Source organism: Castor canadensis, chromosome 7, assembly GCF_047511655.1.
Source record: "Castor canadensis chromosome 7, mCasCan1.hap1v2, whole genome shotgun sequence".
In the NCBI taxonomy this organism is placed as follows: Eukaryota; Metazoa; Chordata; class Mammalia; order Rodentia; family Castoridae; genus Castor; species Castor canadensis.
This window is the reverse complement of record NC_133392.1, coordinates 50,846,487-50,872,253: the sequence shown is the minus strand read 5'-3', so window position 1 is coordinate 50,872,253 and position 25,767 is coordinate 50,846,487. Positions and strand designations below refer to the sequence as shown.

Genomic DNA, 25,767 nt, shown 5'->3' with positions numbered 1-25,767 from the left:
TGAAGGGGAAAATAAATTAGTGAACTCAGCAGTCAGGGTCAAAGGATAATAATTTCAGTTACTTGTCCTTTCCAGCCTTCTTCCGTCTTCCTAAGCTGTGCGGTAGATAGTAGGAGAAGAAATGGTTATGAAGGTGTAGAAAATCCTTACCACATTGATCCTTAGTAAAAACTTAAAAGTTGACAGTCACATTGGCTGTGCCTTTTCACCTGGCAACCAATAAGACCTAGTATATCTGAAAGAGGCAAATAGTTGCAAGCTCCCTGATTCCATATTGTGCTCCTTTTATGAGTACTTAGGGTGGCAGGATGATATCTATTTGCTGGAAAGAATATTAGTGCAGTTTTATTTTGAGGACTCCATTATGGGCTCTCTTTAACTTTATAGTCTACAATCTAAACATTTGGGGTATTAATTGATCTTGTAGTGCACCCTAGAAATGTGTTACACTTCTGTGGCTGCTTTAAAGTTTAGTTTTGACTTCACCAAAAAATAGTTGGGAGAGTTCCAGATCTATATGTTGTCTTATCACTCTCATTGTTTGGTGAAGAACTGTAGAAAGAGAAGATGCTCAAAGTGAGACTGGATTCAGTCTTCCGCTATGCTGTGTTTTGATTGAGGGTCTACCATAAGGAAACAAAACTATGAGGAATACCACTGGAATTTTCAGGAATTGTCTATGTTATAAGAAGGAAAGGTAATATACTATTAGCACAAAACAAATGCTTAGGGATGATCTCATATCAATGAGAACTTTAACCTGAATCTACGGTCTGTTTCTTATTATACAAAGTTGATGTTTGTTTGCATTTATGAATATGAAAGATCATTTGCCAAAATCAGTAAGAAAAGTCAGTCTGTACTTCATATATTACTCTAACCCTTTATTTGTTGAATTATACTAGTCATCGTAGCTAAATATTAGCCTCGAAATTAAAGATATCTTCTTCCTCTTTAAAGTCTATGAAGAATCCTTTAATACTTAATTTTGTTAAAAGAACAATTTGCACACTTACAGTGTCCTCTGAGTTTGTATGCATGCCTATGTCTGTATGAGTCTTCATGTTGAAGACTTGATTGTCTGTTTTTTTGTGCAGTGCAGTGCTGGGGTTTGAATTCATGGCTCTATACTTGATAAACAGGTAGTGTATCACTTGAACCATGCTGTTAACCCTTTTTGCTTTAGTAAGTCTTCAAATAGGAACTTGCTTCATGTTTGTGCCAGCCTGAACCATGATCCTCCTGGAGTGGGCACTGTTTTTCGCTCCCTCCTTTGTTGGAGCGAGCTTTCTCTCTCACTCGCTCCTGGTTATTACTGAACCTAACTGGGCTTAACTGAGGGTGACTGGAAATTTAGAAAAGACATAAGATGGACAGACAGACAAAAAGTGGGGTCAGGTGTATTGGGCACTCAGGTGGAGATGCCCAACTCTCATTGCTTCTTTTCTCTATCTTTATTCTTTAAGGCCTTACTCCTTGCACCTCTTTAAAACCTTGCTTAAAACCTCTTCCTGTGACTCACACTGTCCCATGTTTTCTCTTAGCTTAATCTCTCTTAAAGTCTTTTGCCCCCAGGCTTGCAGCTTTTCTTTAGCATTCTCTCTTTAGCTTTCTTAAAGCCTCAGTGCTCAGACTTGCAAAATCTCTGACCTCTGTCTTGTACTGTCCCATGTTCTCTTTGGCTTTTCTTTAGCGTCTAAAGCCTATGTTAAAGTTCTCCATGCAGACTTTCTATCAACCCCTCTTTAGCCATTCTTTTCCCTTCAGCCATTTCCCTGTAATTCTTTTCCCTTCAGTAATTCTTTTCCCTTCCAAAAGCTTCCCACACCAAGAAGCCCAAAGCAAAAAGCAAAGCCCAAAAAACCCTCCAAGCAAAAGTCAAAGGCAAAAAGCAAAAAGCCCCAAGCCCTCCTTCAGGGGCCTTTTATAAGGCAAACAGGGTGGAGCAGAGACTCTCGGGGGGAGGGGCGTGACATTGTAACAGAAGATACCTGCGGCTCCTGCTTGTCTGAATGCAAATTTAGGAGACAGCGATTCTGCTTTTTTCTGTTTCATGGCCAGGGCTGTGCCTATCTTGCCTTACAGGTAAAAGCAATTAAGTGACATCTTGCCTTGCTTATGTCCAGTTCTCATAGGCTTTTTGTAGTCTGCTGTTCACATCCTCCTACTTACTTTTCCTGTGTAGCTGGGGTGACAGGTGCATGCCACCATACTCAGCTTTTCACTGGTTGATATGGGAGCGTTTTGCCTGGACTGGCCTTGACCCTCAGTTCTCCCAAACTCTGCCTCCTAAGTAGCTGGAACTGTAGGTGTGAGCCACCATGCCTGCCCTTTATTGTTTTCTTATTGCCATCCATAATTTATCATATACATATTTTGGCATCAATCCATGTCAGACATCAGGGATTGGTTTCAGAACCCTCTACAGATTCCACAATCTGTGGATGCCAAATGCCTATATAAAATAGTATGGTGTTTACATGTAACTCATTCACATCTTCCTTTAAATCATCTCTAGGTTACTTATAAAACAAAGTGAATACTCAGTAAATAATTGTCATAGTGCATTAATGTGATAAAGAAAAAAATCTGTATTTAGTAAGACACAATTTTTAAAATATTTTCAATCTGTCAGTTGAATCCATGAATGCAATGCTCACAAATATGCAGGATTGACAGTACTTAACTGGTTTGATTGAAATATCTCTCTCAAAATTACTTTAATTTTGAGGAAATAGTCTACCCAAAGCCTTCTTCTGGCCTTTGGCACTCTTGTGTTAGCTGAATGGTATTATTTGTCTAAGAATTGACACCTGGGTTTTTCCCTAGACTATAGGATTGGGCTTTATTTCAGGACTGATTGAGAAATTTTTTTTTAAGTATTTGAGATTGTTTCCATGTAACTGAATATCAATTCACCCTAGGTTTAATAATAGAGGGTTTTATTGTCACGTACTTGAAAGTTGGGGATTGGGATAGACTGCATGCATGGTAGATCCAGGGATTAAAAACTCATGATAGAGATCCATCTCTTGGCTTCTTTTTCCTATATTGGTTTTATCTTTCAGTTAGCCCCTCTAGTGACATATTACTCTTATATTCAGTGTAAATGAGTTTCTAGTGTATATGAGTTCTCTATGTAACAAGTTACCAAGAGCTTAGTGGCTTTAAACACCTGTTCACTAGCTCACAGCTATGCAGGTCAAGAATCTGGGTGGACTCAACTAGATCTCTGCTCAGGTTCCCTCAAAGCTGAGATCAAGGCATTGCTTTGGATAGGTTCTTATCTGGAGGTTCTAGAGAATGGTCCACATCCAAGCATATGTAGTTTGTTGCTTCAATTTTAGTTCTCTCTGCTCTTCCTTGCTGGTTGTCAGCTGGAGGGCAAATCAGAGACCACCACATTTCTGGTCCTCTTCATCTCTGAGTAAGCTACAGCACTCAAAATCTCTCATGCTTTGAATTATTCTGATGTTGTTTTCTGCTACCAGCCAGAAGAAACTACTTTTTTTTTTTTTTTTTTTAGAGTTTTTTTTTTTTCATTTTTCTTTTATTATTCATATGTGCATACAAGGCTTGGTTTATTTCTCCCCCCTGCCCCCACCCCCTCCCTTACCACCCACTCCACCCCCTCCCGCTCCCCCCCTCAATACCCAGCAGAAACTATTTTGCCCTTATCTCTAATTTTGTTGTAGAGAGAGTATAAGCAATAATAGGAAGGAACAAGGGGTTTTGCTGGTTGAGATAAGGATAGCTATACAGGGCATTGACTCACATTGATTTCCTGTGCGTGGGTGTTGCCTTCTAGGTTAATTCTTTTTAATCTAACCTTTTCTCTAGTTCCTGGTCCCCTTTTCCTATTGGCTTCAGTTGCTTTAAGGTATCTGCTTTAGTTTCTCTGCATTAAGGGCAACAAATGCTAGCTAGTTTTTTAGGTGTCTTACCTATCCTCACCCCTCCCTTGTGTGCTCTCGCTTTTATCATGTGCTCATAGTCCAATCCCCTTGTTGTGTTTGTCCTTGATCTAATGTCCACATATGAGGGAGAACATACGATTTTTGGTCTTTTGAGCCAGGCTAACCTCACTCAGAATGATGTTCTCCAATTCCATCCATTTACCAGCGAATGATAACATTTCGTTCTTCTTCATGGCTGCATAAAATTCCATTGTGTATAGATACCACATTTTCTTAATCCATTCGTCAGTGCTGGGGCATCTTGGCTGTTTCCATAACTTGGCTATTGTGAATAGTGCCGCAATAAACATGGATGTGCAGGTGCCTCTGGAGTAACAGTCTTTTGGGTATATCCCCAAGAGTGGTATTGCTGGATCAAATGGTAGATCGATGTCTAGCTTTTTAAGTAGCCTCCAAATTTTTTTCCAGAGTGGTTGTACTAGTCTACATTCCCACCAACAGTGTAAGAGGGTTCCTTTTTCCCCGCATCCTCGCCAACACCTGTTGTTGGTGGTGTTGCTGATGATGGCTATTCTAACAGGGGTGAGGTGGAATCTTAGTGTGGTTTTAATTTGCATTTCCTTTATTGCTAGAGATGGTGAGCATTTTTTCATGTGTTTTCTGGCCATTTGAATTTCTTCTTTTGAGAAAGTTCTGTTTAGTTCACATGCCCATTTCTTTATTGGTTCATTAGTTTTGGGAGAATTTAGTTTTTTAAGTTCCCTGTATATTCTGGTTATCAGTCCTTTGTCTGATGTATAGTTGGCAAATATTTTCTCCCACTCTGTGGGTGTTCTCTTCAGTTTAGAGACCATTTCTTTTGATGAACAGAAGCTTTTTAGTTTTATGAGGTCCCATTTATCTATGCTATCTCTTAGTTGCTGTGCTGCTGGGGTTTCATTGAGAAAGTTCTTACCTATACCTACTAACTCCAGAGTATTTCCTACTCTTTCTTGTATCAACTTAAGAGTTTGGGGTCTGATATTAAGATCCTTGATCCATTTTGAGTTAATCTTGGTATAGGGTGATATACATGGATCTAGTTTCAGTTTTTTGCAGACTGCTAACCAGTTTTCCCAGCAGTTTTTGTTGAAGAGGCTGCTATTTCTCCATCGTATATTTTTAGCTCCTTTGTCAAAGATAAGTTGCTTATAGTTGTGTGGCTTCATATCTGGATCCTCTATTCTGTTCCACTGGTCTTCATGTCTGTTTTTGTGCCAGTACCATGCTGTTTTTATTATTATTGCTTTGTAATATAGTTTGAAGTCAGGTATTGTGATACCTCCTGCATTGTTCTTTTGACTGAGTATTGCCTTGGCTATTCGTGGCCTCTTGTGTTTCCATATAAATTTCACAGTAGATTTTTCAATCTCTTTGATGAATGTCATTGGAATTTTGATGGGAATTGCATTAAACATGTAGATTACTTTTGGGAGTATAGATATTTTTACTATGTTGATTCTACCAATCCATGAGCATGGGAGATCTCTCCACTTTCTATAGTCTTCCTCAATCTCTTTCTTCAGAAGTGTATAGTTTTCCTTGTAGAGGTCTTTCACATCTTTTGTTAGGTTTACACCTAGGTATTTGATTTTTTTTGAGGCTATTGTAAATGGAATTGTTTTCATACATTCTTTTTCCGTTTGCTCATTGTTAGTGTATAGAAATGCTAATGATTTTTCTATGTTGATTTTATATCCTGCTACCTTGCTATAGCTATTGATGATGTCTAGAAGCTTCTGAGTAGAGTTTTTTGGGTCTTTAAGGTATAGGATCATGTCGTCTGCAAATAGGGATATTTTGACAGTTTCTTTACCTATTTGTATTCCTTTTATTCCTTCTTCTTGCCTAATTGCTCTGGCTAGGAATTCCAGTACTATGTTGAATAGGAGTGGAGATAGTGGGCATCCTTGTCTGGTTCCTGATTTTAGAGGGAATGGTTTTAATTTTTCTCCGTTAAGTATAATGCTGGCTGTAGGTTTGTCATATATAGCTTTTATAATGTTGAGGAACTTTCCTTCTATTCCTAGTTTTCTTAGAGCTTTTATCATGAAATGATGTTGGATCTTATCAAAGGCTTTTTCTGCATCTATTGAGATGATCAAGTGGTTTTTGTCTTTGCTTCTGTTAATGTGGTTTATTACGTTTATTGATTTTCGTATGTTGAACCACCCCTGCATCCCTGGGATGAAGCCTACCTGGTCGTGGTGAATAATCTTTTTGATGTGTTGCTGAATTCGATTTGCCATTATTTTGTTGAGGATTTTTGCATCAATGTTCATTAAGGAGATTGGCCTATAGTTCTCCTTTTTGGAGGTGTCTTTGCCTGGTTTTGGGATAAGTGTAATAGTGGCTTCATAAAATGTGTTTGGCAGTTTTCCTTCCCTTTCTATTTCATGGAACAGTTTAAGGAGGGTTGGTATCAGTTCTTCTTTAAAGGTCTGATAGAATTCAGCAGAGAATCCATCAGGTCCTGGACTTTTCTTTTTGGGGAGACTCTTGATTGCTGCTTCAATTTCATTTTGTGTTATAGGTCTATTCAGGTGATTAATTTCCTCTTGGTTCAGTTTTGGATGATCATATGTATCTAGAAATCTGTCCATTTCTTTTAGATTTTCAAATTTATTTGAATATAGGTTCTCAAAGTAGTCTCTGATAATTTCCTGGACTTCCATGGTGTTTGTTGTTATCTCCCCTTTTGCATTCCTGATTCTACTAATTTGGGTTTTTTCTCTCCTCATTTTAGTCAGGTTTGCCAGGGGTCTATCGATCTTGTTTATTTTTTCAAAGAACCAACTTTTTGTTTCATTAATTCTTTGTATGGTTTTTTTGGTTTCTATTTCGTTGATTTCAGCTCTTATTTTTATTATTTCTCTCCTATTTGTTTTGGGATTTGCTTGTTCTTGTTTTTCTAGGAGTTTGAGATGTATCATTAGGTCATTGATTTGGGATCTTTCAATCTTTTTAATATATGCACTCATGGCTATAAACTTTCCTCTCAAGACTGCCTTAGCTGTGTCCCATAGGTTCTGGTAGGTTGTGTTTTCATTTTTATTGACTTCCAGGAACTTTTTAATAATTTCCTCTTTTATTTCATCAATGACCCATTGTTCATTAAGCAACGAGTTACTCAGTTTCCAGCTGTTTGCATGTTTTTTGTCTTTACTTTTGTTGTTGAGTTCTACTTTTACTGCATTGTGGTCAGATAGTATGCATGGTATTATTTCTATTTTCTTATATTTGCTGAGGCTTGCTTTGTGCCCTAGGATATGATCTATTTTGGAGAAGGTTCCATGGGCTGCTGAGAAGAATGTATATTGTGTAGAGGTTGGATGAAATGTTCTGTAGACATCTACTAGGTCCACTTGATCTATTGCATATTTTAGATCTTGGATTTCTTTATTGAGTTTTTGTTTGGATGACCTATCTATTGATGATAATGGAGTGTTAAAGTCTCCCACAACCACTGTGTTGGCGTTTATATATGCTTTTAGGTCTTTCAGGGTATGTTTGATGAAATTGGGTGCGTTGACATTGGGTGCGTACAGATTGATGATTATTATTTCCTTTTGGTCTATTTCCCCTTTTATTAGTATGGAATGTCCTTCTTTATCTCGTTTGATCAATGTAGGTTTGAAGTCTACTTTGTCAGAGATAAGTATTGCTACTCCTGCTTGTTTTCGGGGGCCATTGGCTTGGTAAATCTTCTTCCAGCCTTTCATCCTAAGCATATGCTTATTTCTGTCGGTGAGATGAGTCTCCTGTAAGCAACAAATTGTTGGATCTTCTTTTTTAATCCATTTTGTCAAATGGTGTCTTTTGATGGGTGAATTAAGTCCATTAACATTAAGTGTTAGTACTGATAGGTATGTGGTGATTCCTGCCATTTAGTTATCTTAGTTGTTTGAAGGTTTGATTGTGTGTACCTAACTTGATGTTACTCTCTACTGTCTTGCTTTTTCTTATCCTGTGGTTTGGTGCTGCCTGCCTTTTCATGGTTAAGTTGGGTGTCACTTTCTGTGTGCAGGATCCCTTGCAGAATCTTTTGTAATGGTGGCTTTGTGGTCACATATTGTTTTAGTTTCTGCTTATCATGGAAGACTTTTATTGCTCCATCTATTTTGAATGATAGCTTTGCTGGGTAGAGTATCCTGGGGTTGAAGTTATTTTCATTCAGTGCCCGGAAGATCTCACCCCATGCTCTTCTTGCTTTTAATGTTTCTGTTGAGAAGTCTGCTGTGATTTTGATGGGTTTACCTTTGTATGTTACTTGTTTTTTCTCTCTTACAGCCTTCAATATTCTTTCCTTAGTTTCTGAACTTGTTGTTTTAATGATGATATGTCGTGGAGTAGTTCTATTTTGATCTGGTCTGTTTGGTGTCCTGGAGGCCTCTTGCATTTGTATGGGAATATCTTTCTCTAGATTTGGGAAATTTTCCGTTATTATTTTGTTGAATATATTACGCATTCCCTTCGCTTGCACCTCTTCTCCTTCTTCGATGCCCATGAAGACCTTACCCAGTTGGCCAACCTCACCCAAATAATCTCTGTATCTGGTCAGCTGAGTTAGAACACAACTAAATGCAAATCCCTTCATAGTAGTACCTAGATTAGTGTATCATTCAAAAACCAGGATACAGGAGTCCTGAGGGAGGGCCATCTTCAGAATTCTGCCTACCATACAATGGAATTAGAGTCTCTCCTTTTTCTATTCCTAAAACTAGAAAGGTCTAAAAAAAGTCCCATACTTCAGTGTCATTTATGTGCCTTGGAACATTTTCTGTATTCCTGTTATGACCTTGGGATTTGGAATAAACTGGTTGACTAGACCTGGGCTATATTTTCCTCTTTGAAACTAGGAGGGCTATTTGCAGAAGATGGGGTCCTGGCAGCATGATCTCCAAGGTAATTTTCTTCTCTGCTGGACCACTGCAGGATGCCACTTGACATTTTTCTAGTATGGGTTTCAGAGTTGAAATAAAGTGACCTTGCTCCCCTACCAAGGTTTCTTCCTCGGCTGAAACAGTATCCTATGATTCATTTAATTTTAGCCACCTTTTGTTGTTGGTGTCAACAAGGACATCCTGTAGCCAACACAGTCATGGTGTGAGCCCTAGTTCTCATCCCAGGTGAATGAACTGCACCATAAAGAAACTGAACTATTTCCAGGCCCCATCTTTCAGAGGCAGCGATCCAGCATGGCTTCTTATTTCCAGAGGAAGCAGATCTGTAGTCAGGGCAATCCTTAGAGTGGTCCTGGCAGAAAGGGTAGAAGCCATGCCAGAGGCTGCCCATATTCTTCCCTGTATGAGAATTAACTTGGAGAAACATCAAAGGTATTGGACTGAGCAGAGAAGTCATGGCAAGACTTGCCAGTGCTGATCCACCTGTGTTTGTCTTCTGCTTGCCAGTCTTCCTCATCTCCTCCACTGCAGCTTGGTCCTTTTGGCTCTTTCTTTTTCTTATTGCTCACTCTTTCATTTACTCCTCTTCACTCTACTGATGTCCTACTCTCTCACAAAAGATTAGTTCATTAGCTGACAGGGGTCTGCCTATGCTGTAGTTTTCATGCTTTGTAGCAAAAGGATAAACATAAAAACAATAAAGACAGTGGGTTTTTCATGGTGATAAAGTCTATGAACAGCTCTTTAATTTAGAGATTATACTTAAATTTTTCATTGTGTCATGAAATGAAGGGAAAGGTTTTAATTGTTTTTTCACATGCTCTCACTTGGTGAAATACAGAGTTGATCACATTCACATATATACTCCATGTATATGTATTCCATACCCACCACCCCTGCTAATTATTGCAAAAATTATTACTGCTGGTTGAAAGACCCATTTTTCCTTGGATTTTTTCTAACAATTATTTCCTTCAATAGTATTAATTGAGAAGCAAATGTGTGCCTAGTTCTAGGTTTGGTACAAGAGTAGGGAGCAGGGGCTGCAGTAGAAGAATGAACTTTGTCATTCCTGCTTTCTAGGGACATGCATCAATTCTGGTCTTAACCTCTGAGAGCCTGGATTTTTATTCATTAGCACATTTTGTCCATTTTAGGACATTGTTGGATTTCTTAGAGCTATAAAACTCAAGTTTTAAGAGTAAGAAGCTGAATTTTCTTATTTTCTGAAAAATATTGGTATTTGAGGACATCTTTTAAGATATAAGTATATCATTGTATTTTATATGACATGTGATTTTATGATTTTCACCAGGAGATTTATTGATTTCAAATATTCATTGAAATTTGGAAATTGAAAGGGTTAAGTACTGTCATCAGAAATAACAAAGGGCCTATGGGCCAGCAGAATTAAGTGGTTTGACCAGCAACCCAGAATAAGCCACAGTAAGAGCTCAGTTGGCCTCTACTGTGCTTACATCTCACTGAGTTTAGTTTTTAAGCAGAATATTTTTCATTGCTAAAACAATAGTAGCTACAAAGAAGTAACCATATAAACAATAGCACAGACTAGCTTTGTGGATTTTAGCCTATGAGATGTAGTTAATGTTTTGGAAAGAAAGGTTAGCTGGCAAGGGATGGTGGTATATCCATCCTAATACCTGTGCTTCTGGATTGTTAAGTCTTAGTAACTCCAGTGAGACACTATTAAATTATGCTCCATAAGTTACAAATAAGACATATTTTATTTTTGAAAAAAATCAATATCTTATCACCTAGAGAATCTCAGAGTCCTGATTTAAGATATGAGATTATAAAACTGTTTTATTCTCTTCCAAATGTCTTGTTTTATTGTTTATTTAATAAGGCAAACATAACGAGGATATCAGAATGAGGCGAAACTAAGTACAGGACTCTCCCTTCCCAGGCTGAAATGTTTTGACTGAAAGGAAATGTGGTTTGTGTTATTGTGTGTTGTGGTTAGGTTGTTGTTGTTTAAAAAGAAGTGCTGGTAGGATCCACATAGGATTTAGGTCCTTGTATAACAGTTAGCTCCTTGAAGTTAATACCTGGTGCTTTTGTATTGAGTCTCTGTTGGTGAGAACAGAAAAGTGAAGACTGAGCATTTTGCACACAGGGATGCTGGAATGTGTTGGACTGAGTAGTGTCATGATGCAAAACATGCTGGTACATAAACACACAGTCCTCAGAGAGATTAGCAAAGCCCAGTGTTTCTAAGGAAAAGATGCATTGGCTTTTTTCTTATAGCCATCGAGAAGTCTACTTTGTTTGGCAAGCACATCCAGAATCCAGCAAGTGCAGTTAAGGAGTCAAGATTGTCTGAATTCCAAGCTTTTTATACTTTAGGATTTTTGGTGTTGGGGTTCCAGTTCTCAAGAGGAGGCCTGGTCACAAAGGGGATGAGAGTGGCTAAAAGATTGGAGGGCAACTGTACATTGCTCTGGTACAATTGGAGCTAAGCAGAAAATCAAAACAGCATTAAGAGTATGTCAAGGCTCCAGAGAAAAGTGCGATGTTTCTCAAGCAAAGGCCTTGGACGTCTTGCATCAAGATGACCTGCTCCAGACCCACTGAAGGAGAATCTTTGGGGTGGCCTCTGCCTGCTAATGTATGTCTTTCATAAGCTCTTGAGCGATTTTTTAGCACTTTGAAACCAGGGCACAGGGTGGGGGGGTTGAAATTAGATACTCAGATGCTCCCTCCCAAGCACTAGCTAAAGGCTCTAAATATAAAACTAACATGTAATGGCAGTCTTTGTATTGGTCCATTCTAGATCAACACAATTTGCTCAGATAGAGCAGTAACAATGGAGGTGAGATTCTAGCCCTATGGAGCTAAGAAGAGCCCATTATCAAGGAGACAAACACAATTACATATTGTGCTGAGTGGTAGGAAGGAAACAGACAATATGCTAAGAGAGAAATTAGGAGGGTTCTGTTTAGATAAGGTAATGGATCAATAATTTGATGAAAATTGGACCTTGAAGATATTATAGCTGAATAGGAACTGGGACCTAGAGGACAGGAATCAGGTGAATCAGCAGTTGGAAAGGAAGGGTATTGTGTGTTTTGGGGGGTGTATGTGGGGGTTCAGGTAGAGGGAGTTTATACTTAGTGAACATGGAAGTCCAGGGAATAAGAGTAGTAAATAGATGTTTGGGGATTCTGTTGTATCCCCAGTCTTGAGCAGATTTATTATTTGGTTTGTTTATCACCATAGTGAATCTACATACAGTTCTTAGAAAGATCAAGGAATGGGAGAAGGACAGACAACCTCTAAATAGAAACTAAATTTGAACTACCCATTCTGTATAACTGATGAAATGTAAACAAAGGCCCCCAAAATAGTTTTCAACCATCCAGCTTGTGTGGGTGTTTTCTATCCCAGCTCAACTAAAGTAGGACCTGGGTAATTGTAGAGAAGAGAAAAATGAGTATTTTCTAAAACAAGAAACGTGCTTTCCATTGTATGAAATGGAAAAATTAGCTTTTAGAAAACCATATCTAGGTTTCACACCTAGGTTTCTTTCTAGCTTCTTTCTTACTCAGATGGGATGGTTGGAGAAGCAGAAGTAGTCATCATTCTTTAGAGGGTCCATTAGCTCTTAACTCAATTTTCTATAGATTCTAGGCATCCATCCAGGGATATGTTGATCTAAACCTGGAAAAGCATTAGCAGGTTGGCTCTATTGCAGGGAATAGAAGCCATATACGAGAAGGGCTGGGGCCAGGTGTGGTATCTCACACCTATATCACCAGCTACTCAGAAGGCAGAGATCAGATGATCACAGTTCAAGGCCAGCCTGATGCAAAAAAGTTAAGTGAGACCCCATCTCAACAAATAAATTAGGTGTGGTAGTATGTGCCTGTCACCCCAGCCATATGATAGACATATCATCATCACAGTCCCTGGGAATCACAGTCCCCGACTGGCCTAGGCAAAAAAGCCAGACCATATCTAAAGAAAGGAAATATGGGAGAGAGGGCAGAGAAGGGAGAAGAGAGAAGTGGTTATATTGAGGGATAAGACCACAGTGGGCTATGGTCCTTTTTAATTTTTCTGTAATGGAAAAAGTATATTCCTACATACGCTGTTACTAAGCCAGGCATGACTGATTAGTGAAATGTGGTTTGTCATCCTCCCCCCAGCTTGCTATTTATTTCTTCCATAACCCTATGAAAATAATAACTGTCGTTATGGTTTGTTTGCATATTAGCTGTTTCCCATTGAATTGGAAGCTCCATAAGGAAGGGACTGATTTCATCTCATATCCTAGAGCCTAGTGCAGCTGTTTGCACATCGAAAGCTACCTGAGCATAGGAACTGTATGTGGCCATTACATCTGCAAGGGGAAAAAATGAATCATGTGTATAGTTTAAGGGTGGCTCTACAGGACCACTATGAATAAGACAGGTCGTATGCCTCCTAGCATCTATTACAAAGGCATGTAAGTGACAGTGCATAGACAGTTCTCCCCACTCCCTTGCCCTGGGTTCCTTGGAGAGGTATGTCTTTAGGGATCCATCCCACACAGGGTGTCCAGGTTCCCACCCTCTGTTCAGAAGGATTTACAAATGCCCTGTCCTCAGGTAATGGGACAGTGCGTAGTGGGGAATGAACTATAATTTCAGACAGATGTCTGCAATTTCTTCCTTTCTGCCTTTTGTACTCTACTGTAGCACTTGTTTCCCCTGCTATTTAGAGATCTTCATGTTTCTTTAGACCTTCATCCTCTCTCCCCTCTTCCTATTATAAGTTCTTTTCTTTCCCCATTTCTTTAAGCTTAGTTATATCTGGTATCTCAGAGAAGAATAACCACCCATGCAAATAGTTCTCTTGTGGTACTCCCGCTTGTTCAAATTAGTACCAGTGAGGGAGAAGGTGGCAGGGAGATGGATAACAACCATAAACACTTCTAGCCATCATGAGATGCGGCATTATACCTCACTCTCTGCAGGATTCAGAAGCCTCTGAATCTGAAGTACAGTGCACTCTTTCCTACTTGGTGAAACTCTCCGCTATTTATTTATGTTGCACAAACACTGTCTAAGTATCCATTTGCTGTCAGATTGTTTGTGCTTCCATCCTCAGTATAGGTACATATTTGCTTTTCTCCCTCAGAAGTCATCCAGCCTAAGGTCCTTGCTAGGCAGCTGCAAAGTGAGACCCTGAGGGTGTGGCCTCACCACTGGCCAGAGCTCTTCTCAGTGGCCTCTGAGGTTTGCAGGTACCACATGCTGGTGCTCTGCCAAGAGCTTTCCATGCCTTCCCTCCTTTCAATCTAACAGCTGCCCTCACAGCAGGTGCCATTGTCACCATTATTTTTTGCCTATTTTTACAGATAAGAAATCAAGGCTTGGAATAGCCAAAAATGCTTCTCCAAAGTCAGCTATAGTGCACAGCAGATTTGACATCCCCTTTGATTCTCTGGGGCCTGAAGACTGTGTCCTATTTTGCTTTTCAGAATACACAGAGCACATGAGTTTGAGCCAGTTTGCTGGTGCCACTTTTTTTTTGGGGGAGGGAATGAAAGGTAAAGTAAAAGACCCACCCCTTTTACTTATGGTTCTTTTTTTTTAAATTGTTGTGAAATATATATAATACAAAACTTACCATTTTAAGTGTATAGTTTAGTGGCATTAAATACAGTTATGTTTTTGTACAACAAAAACATAACTCTAGGAGGTTAAACCATAACCTCCTATCCCCTCCTCACTAACAGCCCTTAGCAACCACCATTCTCCTCTCTGTACCTGTGAGTTTTACTATTGTGAATATCTTAGTAAGTAGAATTATGTGGTATTTGTCCTTTTATAATGGGCTTATTTCACTTAGCATAATGTCCTCAGGTTTTATCCATGTGGTAGCACAAGTCAGAATTGTCTTCCTCTTTGTATAAGTATCATGTACTAACTGTGCCACTGGAGCCACTTCTTCCTTCTTAATGCTGAAGAATGTTTTGCTTATCCATTCTTCTGCCCATGGACAGTTTGCGCCTTGTATTAGTTTGTGAGGCCAAAACAAAACACCACAAGCTGGAGTAGGGGGACTTAAAGAGCAGAAACTTATATTCTCATAGTTCTGTAGGCTGTAAATCCAAAATCATTGGGACAGCAGTGTTGGTTTCTCCTGAGGCCTCACTCCTTGGTTTGCAGATGGTTACATTCTGATAGCATGTAACTATTATCACATGGTCTTCTCCTCTAGTGAGGACACTAGTCACTGGATTAGGTCCCCACCCTTATGATCTTATTTAACCTCAATTAACTTTTTAAAGGCCCTATTTTCAAATACAGCCACATTGGGGAGCTTCACCAGATGAACTTTGGAGAGATATAATTCGGTGTATAACATAATTTGTGGCTATCGAAATGCCATGAGTATGGGTATACAAACAATTTAAGTCTCTTCTTTCAGTTCTTTTGGGTATATGCACAGCAGAGGAATTGTATTTTTCAGGGCCTGTCATACTGTTTTCCATAGTGGCCACACCATTTTACATTTCCATGATACTATTTTTAAATCTTCAGAGTAATTTTACTCTTTTTGAGAGGTCAGTCTAATTTCCAAGGCCCCTCAATAGGAAGCTTTCCTGAAATTGCTCTTTTTGTCTCCCTATTGGTTAGTTACTAACTACTAAATCCTATGAGAAACTTGGTGTCCTTTCTCCTCCTGGATCTCCTTTCAAAAGGCTAGGGCTCTTGCTCCCACACTCAGCATTCTCTCACAATGGAGGAAGCCATGAAAAACCTATGGTCTTAGGCAAGTGCTTCTTCTGAGCTTTGGCTCTCAGGCAGCAACCTCTGAATCACTGACAAAGTTTGTATCACATCCTAACCCATACCTGGGCACAGGAGAGGAAGAATCTTGCTGTTTTCAGAATGGCTGAGGACAACAGGTTTAAGACATCCCTCAGTGAACAGCTTTTAAAACACTGCTGTGGCTCATACCTACTCCATCAACACAATGGATAAGGGTATGTGGTATGAGTTGGTAGTGTGTGGGAGGAAAGGGTTGCAGTGTGAGGAGATTTGGGAGTAGGTGCTTGTATGAGGTAGTGAGGGTATGTATGAGCAGGGTATGTGTGTGTCTATGGCGTAGGAAGTTAAGTGTGGTTGTATTAGGTGTGGACGAGTCAGAAGTGGGTATGTGAGGCAGGAATAGGGTGGTATTTGTGGAATAGGATAGTGAATATGGGGAACTGGTATTAGAGTGTGTGGTAGGAAGGGTATGGGAATGTGTGTGCTGTGTTTGTGTGTGTGGAATAGTGTGTGAAAGCCGGCTTGAGGATCAGGGTGTTTGTCAGTAGGTTATAAGGGTATGAAGGTTTGTGTGTCTATGTGGTAGAAGTGAGGGCACTTGGGGGGCTGTAGAGAGAAGGGGTTAAGAGTGTGGGAGGTTGGGTATGGGAGTATGTGTCTGTGTGGTGCGTATAGTAGGGGTAAGAGTGTGAAAGGTTGGTTGTGAGTATGTATGTGTGTATGGAGTAGGGTACAGGTTGAGGGGTAGGGGTATTCATGAGGCAGGGATGGAGCTGTGGAGTAGGATGTTCAGGTGTGTGGGAATAGGATATGTGCGGGGGGAGGGTGTGAACAGGAGTGGATATGAGCTGGAAAGTTATAGTAGGAAAAGGACCAATTGCTCTGCACTCTTTCCCTCCCCACCATAACTGTTCTGGTTGGAGCTGGAGCCAGGTGGGTGAAAGAGTTTCTGAGACCAGCAGAGTTCCCCATTGTGGGGAGTAGCACTCAGCCAGAGACACAGGCATGACTCACGTTCACCTGGTTGGGAGAATTAATTTCCTGGGCATCTGCATCATGGCAGGATATGTGCGTCAGTCTGCATGACTTGTTCTTACTTTAAGAACATGGGAGAAATTAAAACTGAGAACTGAGAGGGTGAGCGGGAGGTTGTACTGGGGGCTATGAAAGATAAATTGCTTCTCTCTCAGTGGCTGGGTTACGCTGAGGGACCAGGGTTGTCTCCTTCAACATATGAGAGAAGTAACTTAGAAAATGCAAACATGCTACACAGCATGGGTAAGGGAGCTCAGAAGCCCCTCCCTGATGCCAGGCAGCCTCTGCAGCAGTAACTCTTTGTGCACTGCGGTTTGCTGCAGTCTGTGCTTTGGAGGGACGATGGCTTTTATGAATGGTAGGTAACCTGGGAGGGGCCTAATATCATCGGCTCCTGATGTCAGCACAATGAATGAAACACTTGCAAAGCGTGAAGCTTCAGCACTTGGGAAACAGATACCTTCTGAGATTGGTTCTCCAGATGCAGCGTCTACTGCTGACGAAATCACCAGTCCCATGTGTCACAGATAATCCATATATGTTAGGATTTAAATGAGGCAGAAACTGAGGCTGCATGTGGAATAATACGCATCTGATTCACCACCAGCTCTTTTCCTGAAGCAGCTGTGGCCAGCCACGACACTCTTCCTGACAGTCACTGGGGAAAGGTTGCCTGCGGGAGCTGCAGATCCACCGTTGTGTGTTAGGCATCTACTTAGCTGACCTGATGTTCTGTTTTTGCTGGCAGAATTCCTTGCTGAAGCTCCAAGCCCTCGAATCTGATCTCTGCTCTGCAATTTTGACAAACCAGGAAGAAGCTGTTCAGGTGCATGGATTCAAGGACCCAGCCCCAGCATCGACCCAGAATGTTCCTGCTGATGGGGCGGATTCTGCAGGTAAGAGGCAGGGCCAGCGTATGTCCCAAATTGTACTCTCAATATAGTTCAGCCTCCTGCTATTTCATCCTTTTCCTGGACCCCTGAGGAACATAATGCAACATGAAAGCCCAAGTGATGCCCAAGGGGAGCTGGGAGGGAGCAGGAGGAATGAGGATTTGCTCTAATGTAGACCCCTCTGTCTACAGCCAAAAGTCAGACTTACATAAATGGGGATGGGGTAAAGCACCTATCACAACTCTCATCTCCATTTTCCTATTTGGTCTCCTTTAACAAAGGAGGGGTGTGTTATTTTGTGTCACTGTACTTAGATTACTCTGTACCATCTTGAAACTCATGATATTTTTGAAGTACTGACTAAGGAGGGGTTTCAATACTGTTACTCCCTCTCTTCAGTTAACTGCTTGTAAGATGATCCATCAATGCAGGGAAAGTGGAGTTGAGAGCTCCACTTATCCTATATTCTCTGTTCTCTCCCTCTCTCATTAATTTCCAGCTCAAAAAGTCTCAAAATTGAGTCTCGATTTTCTGTTAGTTTCTCTGGTTTTAATCCTGGAGATAGTAGTTTGGCTAACAAACAGAAGGCAGATTAATATTCCCAGGAAGACTTAGAAACACTAATTTACATGAGTAGAAATGAGAGCAGAGCTAATGTTGTCTCACACAAATGGGTCAGAGGCTTGCAGACTGCTTTCTGAATAGGCTTAGGTGAGATTGCTTCATGTGAGGTTGCTTCAATCTCCTGGAGATGAAAGACATTGAAGAGATTTACAAAGTTAGTCTGTTTTGATTTCATAAGCAGTGGTACATTTAAGACACTACTGTTTAAAATACTCCCACGTGGTCAAACCAGCAAAATAGTCATCTTCAACATTGGGGTGTTCATATTCATAATAGTGGCTAACAGGAGTTATTAAGAGTAGCTATTACTGTTATTTAAATTTTTTATGATCTAGGCATTATTTAAACACTTTATTATATTAAACAGATAAAAGTGACCTGTGAAATAATACTAGTTGTAGGAAGGGCACTGAGGCCTAGTGCAATGTTGCTTGTAAGTGGTTAATTATTTCCTTATGGGTATACGTCTTTGGCCAGTTGGCTGTCCATGTTGCATGATGAGTTGTCTTGCTCTGTTGGCCACTGTATTTGGATGACATATGAGTGAAATTAGGCAGAAGCTTAATTAGGGATTTAGTAAGATATTTAGACCCTTTTACTCCTTACCCCACCCCATATCCTGCCTCCTCCAAACAAATACATTGAAAATATGTAAAGAAGTCCCAAGCTAAATATAAATTAACTGTTGAATTACCTGATGTTTTGGATTAGCTATATGACTATATAGTAAAGAGTGTTTAATATTGGTTGCATGTTGAATATAGATTTTTTTTTCTCTTTTTAATCATGACTTGCATTTCTAAATATCAAGCCTATTTTACATTTTTTTCATTCTGGATAGACAGGAATTTGAATAAGCTTATTAGCAGTCTTTGTAAAGTAAAAACAAATTCTGTGTTTACATAAAATTGCTTACACAAAGGAGCCAGCAGTACCTCCATGTTAAGTGTCAAGTGACAGAAAAGGGCATAAGCCTCCTTACAGAGGAGGTTTGTGGAGTAGATACTGGATATCTACTTCAGTAGATAAATCTGAGGTGTCCCAAAGCACTTCCAGGAGTCTAGAAAACCATCTTGACATCTAGATGTTTTCAGGGATCTAGAGTTTCTTCATTTGGCAGAGATATTGTCAAAATGACAGACATTTGTAAGGTGTTTTCATGATTTAAATTATGGTATGGTTTGGTCACGGGCTACTAAGATTTATTTTTAAAAGAAGGCTGTACTTTTCCTAATCTGTGCATCACCCAGAAGAAAGAAATTTATGCTGAGATCAGCAGTTCTTAATGGGTTTGGGAGGGTTTCAAATGGATTTCTGCTGAAATCTTTGAATACCTTGGAACTGTAGATGATTTTTTGTGAGTGTGTAAGTATCTGGTGACAGGTGATTGCATAAGATTAGTACAGATAGCAATAGTCAGTAAAAGATTATAGTAACTTAAAAAGTTTTATTTCTCTTAAAGTCTAGCATGTAGCCCTAAACCTTACACACACACACACACACACACACACACACACACACACACACACACACGTACATATTCAGTTGTTAATAGTTGATGCCAATGATTGGTATAACAAAGACAAAATGTACCAAGTGATATTTATAGGAGTATCTTGACATAATATGCTACCAATTAATTACTAACAGCAAAACATTCGTAAATATAAATTGTCACTTAAGCTGGTTTGAAACTCACTTTAGACTGGATTAGGGCAAGACTTAAGTCATTTAATTTTTGCAGTTGATATTTGAAATGATAATCTAAGCAAAGTGTAGTAGGCTGTCTGTCTTGATATCAAAATATTGGTCTTCAACTTGAGTTTATGGGTTGCAAAAGTATTTGTTACTTAGTAAGATACCTCAAATGCACCTCTATTCTAGAAGTCCAATTAGAAACTCTATCTGTAGCACAAACACATTTCATGGCACCCTCTGTGGAGACACTGTGTTCTTGAGAGTGTGTTCCAGAGCCTTCTTAAACATCATAGTCACCCAGAAGCTTTTCCGACATGGTGATTCTCAGGCTTCATCTTTAGACAGTTTGGGATAGAAGTCCTGGATTCTTCATATTTCATAAAAACTCCTGATTATTGGAATGGATAGTGTCTGGAATTAGGACAGAATTTCAAGTACTCTATGGCTTTACCCCAGTTTTATCAAAGGGAAGAAGCTCAAAGGACACATGGGACTTTTAACCCAGTATCTGGGGCAAATTGGCTTCATCAGCCTTACTTCAGGAAGAGAAAAGTGCTCATGCATCAAGTTCACAGGCTGGAGGTAGGTGAGCTGGAGACATGAACAAGGAGTGGAGCCATAAGCAGGTTTGAAGGATATAGGGGCCCTTAGAGAAAACTAATTGAGAGGGAACCAAATGCAAGACCATTTTGGAGCTAGACTGAGGGTAGCAAGCTGTTCTCAGATCTGTCTCATTTTTACCAAGAAATGTTCCACTTGCTAAGAAATCCTCAGTCCCAGGTAATCTAGGACAATTGGCTACCCTACTTGTAGGTTGAAAACCATGTCTTATGAGCTAGAAACCATTATAGACTGAATCTTTGTGTCCCCCATTCAGACTTTAAAATCTAACCTCCCTTTAGGTACTTAGGGGATGTTGGGGATGGAGTCCTCATGAATAGGATTAGCATCACTGTAAGAGAGTTCTTTTTGTTGTTGCTGTTCATTTATTCATATGTGCATACATTGTTTGGGTCATTTCTCCACCCTGTCCCCCTCCCCCACCCCTCCCCCGCTCAGTTCCAGGCACTGATTTTGTTGAAGAAAAGACATGCACAATGAGGAAGACAAAGCGTTTTTGCTAGTTGAGTTAAGGATAGCTATACATGTGTCATGACCCATGTTGATTCAACTCTAACTGATCTTTACATTGGTTCCTGATCCCCTGCTCATGATAACCTGCCATTTTTAGTTCTTCTGGAGTGGGGACATCAAACACTTTCATGTTTTGGGTTTTCTATCTATTCCTATATCTCCTGTATGTGCTCTCCCCTTGTCTTGTGATCCAAGTCCAACCACATTGCTGCATTTGCCCTAGATCTAAAGTCCACACATGAGGGAAAGCATATGATTTTTGGTCTTCTGATCCTGGCTGACCTCGCTCAGAATGATGTTCTCCAGATCCATCCATTTACCTGCAAATGATAAGATTTCATTTTTCTTCATGGCTGAGTAAAATTCCATTGTGTACAAGTACCACATTTTCTTGATCCATTCACCAGTAGTGGGGCATCTTGGTTGTTTCCATAACTTGGCTATTGTGAATAGTGCTGCAATAAACATGGGTGTGCAAGTGCCTCTGGAGTAACCTGTGGTACATTCCTTTGGGTATATCCCCAGGAGTGGGATTGCTGGATCATATGGCAGGTCTATGTTTAGATTTTTAAGAAACCCCCAAATTTTTTTCCAGAGTGGTTGCACCAGCTTGCATTCCCACCAGCAGTGGATTAGGGTTTCTTTTTTCCCACATCCTTGCCAACACATGTTGTTACTGGTGTTTTTGATGATGGCTATTCTAACAGGGGTGAGGTGGAATCTTAGTGTGGTTTTGATTTGCATTTCCTTTATGGCCAGAGATGGTGAGCATTTTTTCATGTGATTTTTGGCCATTTGAATTTCTTCTTTTGAGAAAGTTCTGTTTAGTTCAGTTGCCCATTTCCTTTTTGGTTCATTAATTTTAGGAGAGTTTAGTTTCTTAACTTCCCTGTATATTCTGGTTATCAGACCCTTCTCTGATGTATAGCTGGCAAATATTTTCTCCCACTCTGTGGGTGGTCTTTTCAGTTTAGAGACCATTTCTTCTGTTGTGCAGAAGGTTTTTAATTTTATGAAGTCCCATTTATTTATCCTTTCTCTTAGTTGCTGGGCTGCTGGGGTTGTATTGAGGAAGTCTTTGCCTATACCTATTTGTTCCAGAGTGTTTCCTGCTCCTTCCTGTAGTAACTTCAGAGTTTCAGGTCTGATATTTAGGTCCTTGATCCATTTTGAGTTGATACTAGTACAGGGTGATAGACATGGATCTAGTTTCAGTTTCTTGCAGATGAATAACCACTTTTCCCAGCAACATTTGTTGAAGAGGCTGTCTTTTCTCCATCATATATTTTTGGCACCTTTGTCAAAAATGAGGTGGGTATAGTTGTATAGATTAATATCTGGGTCCTCTATTCTGTTCCACTGGTCTTCATGTCTGTTTTTGTGCCATCACCATGCTGTTTTTATTGCTATTGCTTTGTAATATAGTTTGAAGTCAGGTATAGTGATACCTCTAGCATTGCTCTTTTTGCTGAGTATTGCTTTGGCTATTCGCGGTCTCTTTTGTTTCCAAATGAATTTTAGGGTAGATTTTTCAATCTCTGTGATGAAGGTCATTGGGATTTTGATGGGAATTGCATTAAACATGTATATTGCTTTCAGTAGTATAGCCATTTTTACTATGTTGATTCTACCGATCCATGAGCATGGGAGATCTTTCCACCTTCTGTAGTCTTCCTTGATCTCTTTCTTCAGGAGTTTGTAGTTCTCCCTGTAGAGTTCATTCACATCCTTTGTTAAATTTACTCCAAGGTATTTGATTTTTTTAGAGGCTATTGTGAATGGAATTGTTTCTATGTATTCCTTCTCAGTTTGTTCATTGTTGGTGTATAGAAAAGCTAATGATTTTTGTAAGTTGATTTTGTATCCTGCCTCCTTACTGTAGCTGTTTATGGTGTCTAAGAGTTTTTGGGTAGAGTTTTTTGGGTCTTTAAGGTATAGGATCATATCGTCTACAAATAAGGATATTTTGACAGTTTCTCTTACGTGTTTGTGTTCCTTTTATTTCTTCTTCTTGCTTAATTGCTCTGGCCAGGAATTCCAGTACTATATTAAATAGGAGTGAAGATAGTGGGCACCCTTGTCTCGTTCCTGATTTTAGGGAGAATGGTTTCAGTTTTTCACCATTAACTATGATGTTGGGTTTAGATTTGTCATATATAGCCTTTACAATGTTGAGGTACATTCCTTCTATTCCTAGTTTTCTTAGAGCTTTTATCATGAAGTGGTGTTGCATTCTTAAAGCTAGCTCACTCTCTTTCCATCACGTGAGGATACAGTGAGAAGTCAACCGTCTGCAGCCTGGAAGAGGGCCTTCACCAAAACCTGACCATGCCATCACCTTGACCTCTGGCTTCCAGCCTACAAACTTGTGGGAAATAAATTTCTCTGTTTAGAAACTACCAAATCTATCATAGTTTGTGATAGCACCCAAACTGACTAAGACAGAAGCCCACAGAATAATTAGGCTCAAAACCCTCTCACTGAATCAACAGTCACTTGCAGCTGAAGCAAATGTTTCCTCCTTGACAGTGGTTCCCATGTGTTCTGGTGTCATTAAATGGGAAGTGGGATGATGATTAGATTTTGAAATTTCAATGTGTGGGACTGTTTGGCATTCTACATGTCTAAGCGTAACCCTTGTTCTTTCTCACCAAGGATGATTGATGGTATGGAGGTTTTATTAAAACTGTCACCAGAAATAACTGGAGATCTAATTAGAAATAATAGTTGTGCAGCACTACCTAACTGATTCCTTTTTTTCCCTAAAACCTTGATTTGCAAGTCAATTTTTCAATTGGGTAAAATACTAATGTTGTATGTCTATTTACACTCTATAATTTTTCTCATTAAGGATTCTGTATAATCTGTAGATCTCTTCCTAATGTTGAATTTGAGTCTCCATTTGACTAGAAGTTTCTAACTACCTGGGAGTACTAAGTAAACCTACAGATGTTTAAGCTCTCTACCTTAAAATGCAAAATTAATAGGTAGGGATGAGTTCAGGTATGGTGGTTCACACCTATAATTCCAGCTAATTGGGAGGCAGAGATTGGAAGATCATGGTTTGAGGCCAATCCTGTCCCTATCTCAAAGAATAAGTCGGCATAGTGGTACATTCCTGTAATTGCAGCTACTTAGGAGGCAGAGGTAGGAGGCTCATGGAGGATTATGGTACAAGGCAAGCCCTGGGCAAAAAGCATGAGACCCTACCTAAAAACAAACTAAAGGAAAAAGGTTTGGGTGCGTGGCTGCGGTGGTAGAGTGCTTGCTTAGCAAGTACAAGGCCCTGAGTTCAAAGTCCATTACCTCCACTTAAAAATATAGAGATGAGCCTGAGAATCTGTGTGGAAAAGGTTTCCTGGGTTCTTACGTGCCAGAGGGTTCAGGAACACTTTCTGAAGCAGAGTACCACATCATGGATGTCACACCACGAAATGTGCTCTTGCTGCAGGTGCAGCTTATGTTTGAATTTCTAGAACAGAAAATACTTTAGGTATCCTAGTAGGTGGTGTTGATCATACATGCAACTTAGTTCTTCATCCTAGCTGGGGGCGGTCCCAGAGGGACTAAGAAGGTGAATTAGAGGGGTCTCTATTATGTCAGCCTCAGATAAAAGTCCTGAACATCTTTAAGAAGTTTCATTCCTTATGGGGCTGTGTCCGTGAGTTTGTGCCTATTTGATTTCAAATCCTTCATGGACCTGTTCATATTTTCAGTATATACTACCTCTTTTTTTTATTGTTTTATTATTCATATGTGCATACAAGGCTTGGGTCATTTCTCCCTCATGCCCCACCCCCTCCCTTACCACCCACTCCATCCCCTCCCTCTCCCCCTCACCCCCTCAATACCCAGCAGAAACTATTTTGCCCTTATTTCTAATTTTGTTGTAGAGAGAGTATAAGCAATAATAGGAAGGACCAAGGGTTTTTGCTGGTTGAGATAAGGATAGCTAGCAATACCACTCTTGGGGATATACCCAAAAGACTGTGACACAGGTTACTCCAGAGGCACCTGCACACCCATGTTTATTGCGGCACTATTCACAATAGCCAAGTTATGGAAACAGCCAAGATGCCCCACTACTGAAGAATGGATTAAGAAAATGTGGTATCTATACACAATGGAATTTTATGCAGCCATGAAGAAGAACGAAATGTTATCATTCGCTGGTAAATGGATGGAATTGGAGAACATCATTCTGAGTGAGGTTAGCCTGGCCCAAAAGACCAAAAATCATCTTGATTTAACAAAAAATGGCTAGTACTGTGGAAAGTGGTCATTTATTCGTCTTAAGTTGGTTCCTTTAAAATAGCATTTTTTTCATTTGGGGTCTATTTTTTGTTGCCTCCCTTGGGGATGGATATTCTGCAATATGTGGAAACATATTTAGTGTCCAGCTAGGGGGCTGGGCACTACTAGAATCTAGAGAATAGAGGCAAGAGTTTCTTCTAAACATCCCCCAAATGCCCTGGACCAGTCTCCTTTCACAACAAGGAAGTATTCAATTCAAAACATCTATGGTGCTGAGGTTCAGAAATATCACTTTAAATAGGACTTTTAAATGAATAACATCAACATTAACTAACAGTGACTTCTTTACATGCATCAGAAATTATTGCATGTATTTTGTCTTCTGAGAACCCTATGAGGTAGGTTTCATTCATGATCCTCAGGTTAAAGATAGGAAAATAAATTCAGAGTTAATGCAACTTGCTGAAGGTGCCACTGAATAGGGAGG

At 39.8% G+C, this 25,767-nt stretch overlaps 1 protein-coding gene across 8 annotated transcripts in view; it reads left to right on the top strand.

Moving 5' to 3' along the window:
- Positions 1-25,767, top strand: part of Fam13c (family with sequence similarity 13 member C) — a 126,864-nt gene that overhangs the window by 70,262 nt on the left and 30,835 nt on the right. For all 8 annotated transcript variants that reach the window (XM_074078904.1, XM_074078905.1, XM_020186969.2 and 5 more), the window contains one exon: positions 17,426-17,573. In XM_074078904.1, coding sequence (XP_073935005.1) covers positions 17,426-17,573 — 148 coding nt within the window. The remainder of the gene's footprint in view (positions 1-17,425; positions 17,574-25,767) is intronic.